The following is a 12805-nucleotide window of genomic DNA, read 5'->3' on the forward strand; positions in this document are numbered from 1 at the left end:
AGAACACAGAAGAGTAGATGAGAAACATATTCTTCCTTAAGCGCCACATAAGATAAAAGGCAGAACATGTTATGGCACAAAATATAGATAAGGTATATCATTGTGTTGTGGCTATATGTCGTTATCAAGCTATGGGTATACTGAAGACATCTTTCTTGATTATAACGTTTCGAAATATAGCTGTGTTAGAATATATAAGAAAAGCTAGTTTACGTTGTATACCTAGGATATATCTATGTATAAAACTTAGTATCCGATTTCTAGACTAAGTAGATGACCAGAATGAGTATTCTAACTGTAGATAGAAGATAAAATAACATATGATTCCACTTTTAAGAAAAAATCTTTTAAACATATATATTGTCATACTTATGTTTCCAATAGTTTTCATGTTTTTTAACATTTTTAAAATTTAGTTTACTATTTAAGGGTAAAATATGTCCAGAATTGCCCAAAATATCAGAAGTCCTAATGTGACAAATAAAAGTTCAAAGTGTCTCATTTTTCCAATTTTCCCAAATTTAACTGCAGTGGCATAAGATTTTAATAGTTTAGATGAGAACAAACTTTATATTGGACCTTAGCCCACAGTAAGAAATCAGACGTAGCGTATGTATACAGCCTCAGCCTCAAGTGAATAAACAAGAAACCATTCAACCACTATATTTAAGACGGGTTTTGAAAGTGCTCTTTTTCATGAAATGAATCAACTCATCATAGATTATGACCTGGAATCTTCTCTAGTTTTGTTTTAGATTCATAGACTGCCATCTAAGTATCTACCATAGTGAGGAATGCCATAAAATGTGTTGAAAGATAACAAATTAAGACAAGAGGGACAACATGAAACTCACCAACATACAGTTTGATTTAGCAAAAAACCAACAACATACAGTTAGAGACAAAAGGTTTTGTGTGTTACTGTCACGTTTATATATTTGGAAACCAAAGCGTGTGGACAGACAAAGAGTCAAATCCATTTTTGTTAAAAGAGTCGAATCTAACTGAATTCATCAAAGCATGTGGAAACCAAAGCGTGTGGACACAAAAAGAGTCAAATACATTTTGGTTAAAAGAGTCGAATCTAACTGAATTCATCAAAGCATGTAGAAACCAAAGCGTGTCCATTTTGGTTAAAAGAGTCGAATCTAACTGAATTCATCAAAGCATGTGGAAACCAAAGCGTGTGGACACACAAAGAGTCAAATCTAACTGTATTAACTGAACCTTTGAGTCGAGCTGAGGAGCCTTTCATTGTTAGACAGGTTGTGGCTGTTCGTTTCACCATTTGTCATCTTCATTCACATGATTCATTTACATGATCTATGCAGATGATCTATTCAGATGATCTATTCAGATTTTTGTGACTGTTTGTTTGTCCATGCAGATAGTCCATATAGATGAATCATCTAAATGGATCTTATATTTGTTTTTTTATTTTCATTTCCATCCAAATTAGTTTAGTAAATAAACTACCAAAATACTTTTGTGTTGTTTTAATCATATGTTTGATATTAATTTTAGCTGTATTATCTTTAATTATTTAGTTTTATATATTTACATTAAAATTGTTTCAAAATTAACTGGTTTTTGCGGTTTTGGCGGGAAAACGAGATTTTTGGTTTTAACGGGAAAACACGTTTTTGTTTTTGGCGGAAAAACAAGATTTTTCGGTTCCAGCGGAAAAACAAGATTTTTCGGTTCCAGCGGAAAAACGAGATTTTTCGGTTTTGGCGGGAAAACGAGATTTTTCGGTTTTTGCGGGGAAATACAATTTTCGGTTTTGGCGAGAAAACGAGATTTTTTGGTTTTAGCGAGAAAACGAGATTTTTTTGTTTTGGCGAGAAAACGAGATTTTTCCGTTTTGGCGGGAAAACGAGATTTTTCCGTTTTGGCGAGAAAACGAGATTTTTCGGTTTTGGCGGGAAAACGAGATTTTTCGGTTTTGGCAGGAAAACGTGATTTTTCAGTTTTGGTGAGAAAACAAGATTTTTTTGGTTTTGGCGAGAAAACAAGATTTTTCGGTTTTCGCGAGTAAACGAAATTTTTCGATTTTTCAAACTAATTCAAAGTTTTGGTTTCAAATAACTGAAAATACAAAGGAGCAAGATGTAGAGACACAGTAAAGAGAACTGAAAGTCACATTATCATGCCGGCTAAGAGCATCTTCGATGTAGTATAAAATGGAATAATTCCATAATGAAGTTAAGTTTTGTCAAATCATTTTTATTTTGAAGTGAAAAATGAAATCTCTATAATATTATTTGAGAAGTCAGTTTCTTATTTGTCACGCTCACATTAACTCTTACGGTGGTTGATTACAATGATATCTTTAATGAATTAAATATATCCAATTATCATTATTAAATATTTATTTTATATTATTTTTCCTTTTTTATTTAGATTTCCTTTTTTCAAATAACCTATATAATAATTTTTTTTCATAAATTAAAAAAGGAAAATATCTTTTATATATAGTGTAATTAATAATAAGGAAAGTTCACAAAATAATCTTGATTTTGAAGTAAAAAATAATATTTCCTTTAAAAAAAAATCTTAAACAACATAATATATATTTTAAAAGTATTATGCATTTTATTTAAATCTATTTCTCAAATTCTTACAAAATAATTTAAATCACATAAACTAAGATATTTTTGATGATTAAAATTTAATTTAATCTTTTTATGTTCTCTTTTATATTTTTCAAATAACATATATGATAAAGAAAATATTTATAAAACTTAAAACAAAAAAATTTTTTATACATAATGGGATCTCATAAAAAGGAAAGTTTAGAAGAATAATTTTGATATTAAAGTAAAGAATTAATTTTCTCTCTTAGAATGTATCGGTTATGTTTTGATGCAATTTTGTACCTATCATCATTTTATTTTTATAATTTTATTTTTGAAAACTAGCATATGCTAAATTACTAAATCGTATAAAATTAACATAGGCATGGAGCTATTTACAACTAGCCAATTCATTAATATATATACACATCTAAGGTGAAAACCAAACTAATGCAACAAATATAATAAATATGATTTGGTTGAATTAGATTAGAAATAGTTATACTTGAATTTGACGGAATATATGTAACACAATATATCCATAAAATGAGTAATTAGCAATCCAAATTTTTTATATAAAGTCAAACATTAAATAAAAATAATATCATTTATAATAATATTTTTATACATATAAATTATAGAATGACTCAACATATTACTAAATAAATATGAAATTCTCAAATAATATTATAAATGTTTTAACTAACTATTACAATTAAGTATTATTGTTATATTTATTTATGTAACTTTGAATCGATCAACACTTTAGTTTAGTTTTACTATTTGATTCTCAAAACAACATATATTAAATTATACATAATCCTACTAAAAAAATATATACAAATCTAAGACAAGAATCAAACTACATGAAAATAACAAAAGTAATCAAAATTTTAATATGTATTAAAAAATATTTTAGATGAATCTAAAAAATAATGTTATCTAATATATCCAAATAATAACCAAACAGTCAAGATATTATATATCCAAAATTATACGTCTAATTAAAATGACATAATATTATTTAAAGTAAACCATGCATATTGATTACAAATAAAATAACATAATAATTAAAAAATTAAAAACAAAATACTGATAAATTATTATAATGTAAAACAAAATATTATAATGTATTTATTTTGTAAATATCTATATCCGTGCATGAGCACGGGAAAATCAACTAGTAATAAATAAAAATAAATTCATTATTTTATTTTTGGAATAACTTCCTTTTTATTCTTTTCTGGAGTTGTGTTAGAGAAGATTCACTCCAAATTCCATTTAGAAGTAAGAAATATAATAGGTTTCGTGATGCTCTAAGCTGCACGTTCTAATGTTTTGTAATGGACAGTCCTTGGTATTAATTCCTTTTTTTTCTGTCAACAACGTTTAAAGACTCATATTGACTTTGTATTAATTCTAAATTAATAAGATAGATCAAAAGGCAATAGGAACAAGAGTTATGTTTTATTATCACCGGAACCTAAACTATGCATAAGAAGTCGCATAAATATATGTACTCCTGCTCTCTAGATCGTTTCGAGTGGAAGAAACAAGTTTTCATCATGTTAAGCTTAAACAAGCTGAAGAGGAGGTTGGTCTTGACCGGAGAATTGTTGATTCGGTTCAAGAAGGTTCACCGGAATATAGCTCCGGTTATAATTCTGTGACTGATCATGAGAAGACAGACCAGATTCATAAACCGCAATTCCTTGTATCACACTCGATTCCTGTTGTTCCGGATCCAGCCTAGCGCAGTTTCCTATCTGCAAAAACCGAAAAAAGTTTGGTTGTGACTTGTGAGAGAATGAAGTAGAGAGTAGAGATTTAAATAAAGATTGTAAAGAAAACGTGACTAACCTGAGCTCTCAGGTACATGTTATCATGTTGCAACTCCATCTCCTACATGATTTTTGACAAAACTCAACCTCCAAGAAGAAGACACGACATAGATGGAAAAAACGTTACTTGCAGAGGAACAAATGTTGCTTACCCTCTTCTGCATATACTCAAGCTCTGCCACTAACAACTCATTCTGCGATATTCCATATAAGTGTGAGAAAAACTATGTAAACCATAAAGAAACAGATAGACGTAGGTGCATGTATTAAGTACCTTCTTGGATCGGACGCGGTTTATTCCTTTTTCAAGCCTTCCTTCTAGGTTTTTGAGTTCCTTGAAGTTCAAGGAACCAAGTGATTCTCCAACAATATGCCTTCATTTTATAAACATGAACATTAATAAACAAAACAACTTCTTTAGAAAATTACAAGCTAACATGTGCACCTTAACTCATTCCACTTGAACAAATCGAAATGCTCAGCTTTATAATGAAGTGTTCAGAACTAGAAACCATATCTGAAACTTCATGAAGTGTTGATACTTTACCTGTTAGAATTTTGAATGTCCCGAATCTGCCTCCGAAGCTTAGAGGCTTCTTGCTGATAATACTTCGGAGTTCCATGCATACAAACACCATAACATTTCAAGAACCCACTCTTTTTTTCAGTAATGTTTTTTTTTGTAAAGAATAAAATAGAAAATAATGTACCTGAGTATTAGCTTCGGTGATAGTAGGAGGGTTGACGGCATCGGAACAAGCTTTCTTGTACCTTTCAATTGTACCCTTCACACTAAAAGGTTTAAGATAAAACCATTAGATTAGATTTAATAAATGTAAACTGTCAATTAGAGAATTTAAGGTTTTGGAAAATTTATTTTCCGGCCGAAAAACCTAAAAATCGACGAGAAAGGAATGTATGGCTTTGAAGTTTTGGACCAGTTTCTGATCATCACGGTACGAGGATAAAGTTTTTAATCAAACACATTTTGCATGACTATAATATTTTCTCGAGGTAATTTACATAGATGAAAATGGCTGTTAATGCAATTAATTAAAGTATGCAAGGATATAAGTAACTATACTACTAGTGGTATTTATTATGGTTTCAAATTGGTAATTAATTACGACTAGGTTAAGATCCGCGATAAACATTATATATATAAATTATTTTATGTATTATATGTTTTTTAACATATTATGAAATAATAAATATATATTGAATAATTAAAAAGTCAGTAAATGTTACTTATATAATTAAATTAGTGCGAACATATAAATATATTTTATTAATCCAAAAAAAGATTTTTTTCTACTTAATATGGTAAATATTTAAATTTGAATTATATTAACATATATATAGTATATTTTAATATTATTATTTATTAAATGATATTTTCTACTCATTTGTTTTTTTTTGATCATTTGTATTTGTTATAGGAAAAACTTTAAATTACTGATTACAAAATTTTCTTTGTGTGATTAATAGTTTAGGTAATTTATAATATTTTTAAAAGTTAAGTTGTCAATATTTTTTCAAAGTTTTTATCCGAAAAAAAATTCAAAGTAAATTTCAAAATTAAAATATTTATGTATTTTTATATGGCATATAATTGAATTTAAAATGATATATATTTATATATTTTTTAATCTTAATACTTATTAAATAAGAATTTCAAATTATATGATTTTGTAATCATTTGTATCATGTCATAACAAAAAAATTAAACCATAGATCACAAAATTTGAATGTCAGACTTTCAACAGTTTTAGTAATTTATACTCGTTTTTAAAATTACAAAATATAACATATACAGAAAAATCTAAATTTTTATTATATGGCTAATATGGTTGTTTAATTTATTTTAATAGTTTAAAATCCCCAATATATTAATTGAGGATCTTTTAAAAAGTTATAACCTGGATTTTGTAAAAATAAATAAAAAATTCATCCTATGTGGCACTTGTGTATGCCTTCTAAATCCTATTTCAAAGAAATTTAGAGCACCTTATATAAACTATAGTCTAAAAATTATACTTTCTAGCAAAATAATATTTCGCAGGCTATAGTTGATCGCATATATCAAATATTTATTGTTTCGCAGGCTTTCCTTAAATAAAACCTACAGAATTATCTAATGTGACTAAAATATATATATATATAGCAATTAATGATTTTAAACAATAAATATTTGATAACAATTTGTATACTTTTTATCATTTTTGTTTATTTCTTTATTATTAAAATAAATTACATAATTACATTAATCATATCATAAAAATCTAGATTTTTTGAATATGTTGTATTTTGAATTTTTCTAAATGAGTATAAATTACTAAAACTATTAAAAGTCTCACATAAACTTTTATGATCAAGGTTTAAATTTTTTTCTATATTAAGATACAATGATTATAAGACCATATGAAGAAATAATTTTATTTTAATAGGTTTTTATGTTAATATATATACATATATATATATATATATATTTCATATCGTTTGAATTAAACTATACATCGTATGAAAATGTATACTTATATTTTGATATTTGCATTGAACATATATCGAAAAGTTAATATTTTAATTTTGAAATCTTCATTGTTTTTTAAATGATTATAAATTATTAAAATTATCCCACATTAAAAAAAAATCGTTGGTGTAAACTTTTGTTACACAATACGCAAATAATCATAAAATCATATGAGTAGAAATTTCATTTAATAAATATTCATATTAAAAGTGTACTATATATATATATATGTTAATATCATTTAAATTTAATTATATATCATATACAATAGATAAGATTGATTGTTTTGATTTATTTACCCTAAAATGATTGCGAATAACCAAGAGTGATAGTTTGATTTATATGCACACGATAATTTATTACATAATAGTAACTGATTTCTTAGTTATTTAATATATATTTATTATTTTACCAATTTCATAATATGCAGAAAAACATAAAATAAATAATAAATGTAAAATATTTATTCTGCAAAAAGTGCAGATCTTAACTTGAGTATGTATCTCTTTAATTATTTTAAATCATAGATATTTTCTAAATCTCAGCTCAAAACAAACAAACGAAATGAGAATAAACTTCAAAATTAATATTTATATCCAACAATAACCAAAATGAAAAAGAGAAAAATATTGAAGATAGATAGGATTGACACGTGAACGTAAACTTCTCATAACCATAATTAGTTTTTAGATTACTAAATCATGATATAATACCGAGCTGACATAGTTTCATTGTAATCAAATAGACCCGAGATTTTTTGACCTAAACGTTAGGTTCTTATGCGGTAAGTGATTTTTTTACCTACTTTTTTAAAAAAAAATGAGATCAGCTCATTTGTAAACAAATTATGTAATTAACAAAAAATTTTAAAAAATTGTTTAAAGACCAAAATATTAATTCAATCAAGAATATAAATTTATTTTTCCGTATAATATTTTTTAAATAATTTTTATATAAATTTATCTTGCGCAAGGTGCAGGTCTTATAATAGTTAAACAAATATAATATAAGATACAACTATTTTTATCAAATCTTTATTATTCAAAATCATTAATTGTCATATATACTTTAGCCACATTAAGAAATTCCATAATTTTATTTAAGAAAATAATGAATCACATTAATAATGTATTTATGGTTAGTTTAATAAAAATTTTATTATATATTTAGGTGGATCAACCTATTTTTCTAAGGATTCTAAGAATCATTCTGATGACACGTGGGTACAAAAAAAATATTGTAATACTTCTCAATTAATATATAAGAGATTTGAGGAGGAATACAGAACAAGGTTCACGCACATTATATGTATCAATGTCAACAAAATAGGAGTATTATTTATAGATCAGATTTTTTTTTCAAATTTAAGAATAAGTAAATGGAGCTCAAAATGCCAGAAATTCCCACTGGTTCGTACCACATTGATTTCCTACACTTCTCTGAGTTATCTCCCTCTCATTATTATATATCAATGGACTAAATATATAAAGCATATATACATTCCAAAAGGGCCTATATATTAATATCAATATTTTTTAAAATTCAGTGAGTGAATGCTAGACTAAGTCACATATATGTGCGTATATTGTTAAAGGACTTCTTCAACTATCCTTCAAAATAAATATGAAAAATGGAGAGAAAAAACGTAAAATACTAGCTTTCAGTTACATATTTTCTCAAGACCAACTCCAGAGTATAACCAATTCTCAGTTTTCATTTGGTGTTGGGGGTTAGTTTAAATTATTAAAAGGATCCCTATTGGTAACTCATCATTAGGCTTTGTCCCAACTATTTTCCTGATAAAATCCTAGCAATAATTTGAATATATAAAAATTATGGATCGTCAAAACTAATTAAATGTTGTATAGAACCAGACATGCATCAGGTTCCAATGTTTCATAAAACGAGTGAAACTAAAAACGGCTAACGAGAAATTGAGAAGACAAGACAAATTTTTCCTTCTCATATTTTGCATACACACACATACACATAAATATAAAGAAATCTAGAGAGATAATGGTAAAATTTAATTTAAAAAAAATCCAGGATTGTAACTAATAAAAACCCTAATCTTGGCTCTAAACCTCTCGTGTCCATCATCACTAATAAAATAACCAATATTATTTGTAGTAGCAGATCTTTTTTTTTTTTTTTTTTTTTTTTTTTTTTTCGTACCTGTTGTTAGCGTACTCATAGAGACGGCCACGAGTGGAGAAGACAACAAGTGCAACTTCCGCATCACACAAGACAGAGAGCTCATAAGCTTTCTTGAGAAGACCATTGCGTCGTTTGCAGAAAGTTACTTGACGACTTGTCGTGTTCTCTATCCTCTTTATCTCTATCTTCCCTCTCACTAGCTTCTTGTTACTCTCTGCGTCGTGACTACTCCCACCTTCCTCCATTGATTCTGTAATATCAAGAAATGAATAAAAACAACAAAAAGAGGAGGGAGATGATTGATCTAGAGAGAGCGAGGCTAAGTAAGCTTGATGATTAAATATTTTTGCAGATCAAGAATAGCCTAGAAATTAACAGATCATAGTTGATTAGGTCATTCAAAAATTAAAAGAGATTGTTACTTCAAAGGGAAAAAAACTTTCATCAAAAAACTTGGTGTTTTAGGGTTAACTAATTAATGTTCTGCTGTATAATGATCAAATCTCTTTGTAGATAAACAATAAACAATAACCAAGAAACATATCAAACCCACGAATTGGTAACTCAAAGATCAGACACTGAATTAAAAACAAATAAACTTTGTATTTTAGGGTTAGTCTCTAATGTATAGTATTCACAACCTTACCTGGGTTTTGAAGATTATATGATAGATCAGCACAAAGGGGAAGTTACTAATGAGAAACTCTTTTGAAGAGATAATATATTATTATTAATCTCAGTATCACTTAACTGCTGCTTCTGCTTTTCTAAAAATTATGTTGTTCTTGTAAAAATATCTCTCTTTATTTTTGTTATTTCTGTTTTGGTTTCTGAGTTTCATTTGAAGGAATATTGTTGTGCAGGTATAAGACCCCACTTTCAGAAAACAGAAGGTTACACGTTTTTGTTAGCTGAACTGTATTTATACATAAAAGAAAATCGAAAAAGCAGACCAATTATCTAGCAATATTGTCGAAAAAGCATCCTCAACAAACCTAGAAACTCACACTTATATTCTCTATACATATGCATGTAAATAGACATTGATATATATATAGATCCATAAGTGAGATGTGTATTTGTTTCATTTTAAAGAACTGGAAACTGAAATTAAAATTGGAAACTAATTAATCAATAAATAATAAGAAAAAAAGAAAGATAAGTGGTAAGTAGTTGAGGACATTGAAGGAGGACCATCCAATATCTTTCATGAAAAAGGAGAAAAGGAGAGGGATGGGCTCTGTTTCATATCAGAACCATCTTTTGCAAATTCTCTTTTAATGGTAATCTTTCTCTCTCCTTTTTAAAATCGTTCTGCATTTTCAATTAACTAAGATGCTCCTCTCTCTATCCATCTATGTTCATATTTAAGAAAGTGATACATTAAACCAACGTGTATAATGCCACATGAACCTTATCAAGTCTATAACAATAACCCTGTTTTCTCAACAACAAAAAAACAATAACCGAGTTGGTTTACTTGTATTTTATCGTTTTAGCTTAGTTTTCTCTCTCGAAGTACTAAGTTTTGGTTTTACTTTTGCAACATTTTACTTAAATAGAACAAACTGAAAATGGAGTTCAACAAATCCAAAATGAAGTTCTAATTTGATCCTTGTTCTATCAAATATGTTACTACTTACTGGTGCGCTAGTAGATTGCTGTGTTTATGAAGTCAATTTTGCAAAGACTGATTGTATTCTTTTTTAAATTGTAAGATGTTTTGATAAATATACCACTTATGTTCACAAGTTAAATTCATGAGTCCCTCTTTTCCAAAGGAATACAAAATCTAGGATGCTTAGAGATCTTTAATCTGAGAGAACATCATTTGGAAAGAACAAAAAACTCAAGAGTTTAGACATCGCCGATCCTTTATATATTAGAAGTTTATAACAAGTGAGTTTATAACCATATATATGCATATTTATTTGATAATTATAGATTAGGAACATATATATAAGAAATGCAACAAAAAAAGTATTCATGAAAAAGCGATGACAAGAATGTACACAAAGAGACGTAGGGAAAGAGACTTGCATGTGAAATTGGCATCAACTTCTCCTAGTACCTGAATCCTTTATGGGAAATAGGGGATAAATAGTAATTTATTGTGATTTCATCCTTTATAATTGTTATCTCTTTGATTTTCACCCCCTATAACTTTTTTAATATCTACTCTTGAACCCCCTTACTTACATGCTCTACTGAAAACTCCAGACCAAGAACATCAGACTAGTCTTTTCCTTCTTTGTGTGGGACCTCGTTTTGCAGTAGGAAATATAAGTTAAATCCTGAGAATCTAGACTTTGTTCATCATTCAAAGTTGTTGAGCATAACCCTCAAAAAATATTTGAGTCTTGAATAAATTAGAAACTATTAAAACTAAATGTAGCAAGAAAATATTAACCATTTTATGAGGTAGTTGATGAACGTATCCTTCAAAAGAAGACTATATCTACTAAAATACGCATCTAATTTTGACTGTATGTTTTGTCCACATATAATATTAGATACATTGAATCTAGATTATGAGTTATTCCAATTAAGTCGAGATACCGTGAACTTGCTTCTTGTCAGTAAAAACGACATGTATACATGCAGAAGTTAGACGTTCAAATAAGAAATTCACCATGAGAGGTCGATATGAATACGTTGCGGTTGAAAATTTTGACCACTCCTATTGAAATTTGAAATTTATCTTCAAAAAGTCCAAATTTGAGAGACGATGGATGGCAAAATATTATTTATGTTTCCATTGCTTTTCCTGCATTAATTGTCTACAGAGGGCCGGATATCAAAATTTTAAGATCATAAACATTTAATAAAACTTTTGATCAAAATTATTTTAAATATAATTTGGAGAATTATATTTATATATATATAATTTTTGAAAAAATAGAAATTAATGGCAATGTTTTACTGGATTGTGTCTTGATCCGGGTTTGTGCTTAAACCTTGTCAATTTGATGTATGGAAGATCTCACAGGTTCAGTTTATTAACTGAACTGCAGAGCCGTGCCTCAATGTCAGATTTTGAAACATTGGCTTTCTAGTTTCATCTATATAATCTCAATTAATGAAAATATAAAAGAAATGCTTAAAGGTTAACAGTTTTATGCTAGTTAGACAAGAATAAATCTATATTATTAAAACTGAATTACTTTTTGATACTATTTGAAAACATGAATTGCAATATAAATGATAATTGTTTGTAAACATGAATATCAATATAAAAAGAAGTATAGTGTCATTTTAGTAATTTTATTAATATAATTACATTAATTGTCTTTTCATATTTCATTCGGTTTAACCATTTCATTAATTATATTACCTTAAAAATACATCACATCATTAATTATACTACCATAATAATAATAGTGTAAATTTTTATTTATTAGTTTTAAGCAACATTAACTTTGTACCAATTATAAAATCAAAAATGTAAAATAACTGAGTTTTGCATATGGTTAAACGTTCGGTTTAGTTTGTTTTAGTAAAACTTTTATTTTATTTTAGTTTTAATCGGTGAAAAATTACGTAGACAAAAAAATAATTCAAAGACATGTTTTTGTGAATAAAATAATAACTTAAATCAAAATAATAAAAATATATTACATTTATTGTCATTTAATTCTCACTCCGTATAATTATTTTACTAAATAAAAAAACTCTTTTTATTTCACTTAATTTAGCCAAAC

At 27.2% G+C, this 12805-nt stretch overlaps 1 protein-coding gene across 2 annotated transcripts; it reads right to left on the bottom strand.

Moving 5' to 3' along the window:
- Window positions 1-3911: 3911 nt before the first annotated feature.
- Window positions 3912-10386, bottom strand: LOC106339722 (agamous-like MADS-box protein AGL1). 2 transcript variants are annotated; one of them, XM_013778581.1, is made up of 8 exons: window positions 9746-10386; window positions 9123-9354; window positions 5128-5209; window positions 4965-5026; window positions 4692-4791; window positions 4570-4611; window positions 4437-4478; window positions 3912-4342 (listed from the first exon to the last, which is right to left on the bottom strand). In XM_013778581.1, the coding sequence occupies exons 2-8, from the start codon at window positions 9347-9349 to the stop codon at window positions 4151-4153; spliced, it is 747 nt and encodes a 248-aa protein (XP_013634035.1). In that variant the 5' UTR covers window positions 9350-9354; window positions 9746-10386; the 3' UTR covers window positions 3912-4150. The 2 variants fall into 2 exon arrangements, with proteins under 2 accessions (XP_013634035.1, XP_013634034.1); XM_013778580.1 differs by having other exon boundaries at window positions 9751-10385.
- Window positions 10387-12805: the final 2419 nt, after the last annotated feature.

Source organism: Brassica oleracea, chromosome C4, assembly GCF_000695525.1.
Source record: "Brassica oleracea var. oleracea cultivar TO1000 chromosome C4, BOL, whole genome shotgun sequence".
Classification (NCBI taxonomy): domain Eukaryota; kingdom Viridiplantae; phylum Streptophyta; class Magnoliopsida; order Brassicales; family Brassicaceae; genus Brassica; species Brassica oleracea.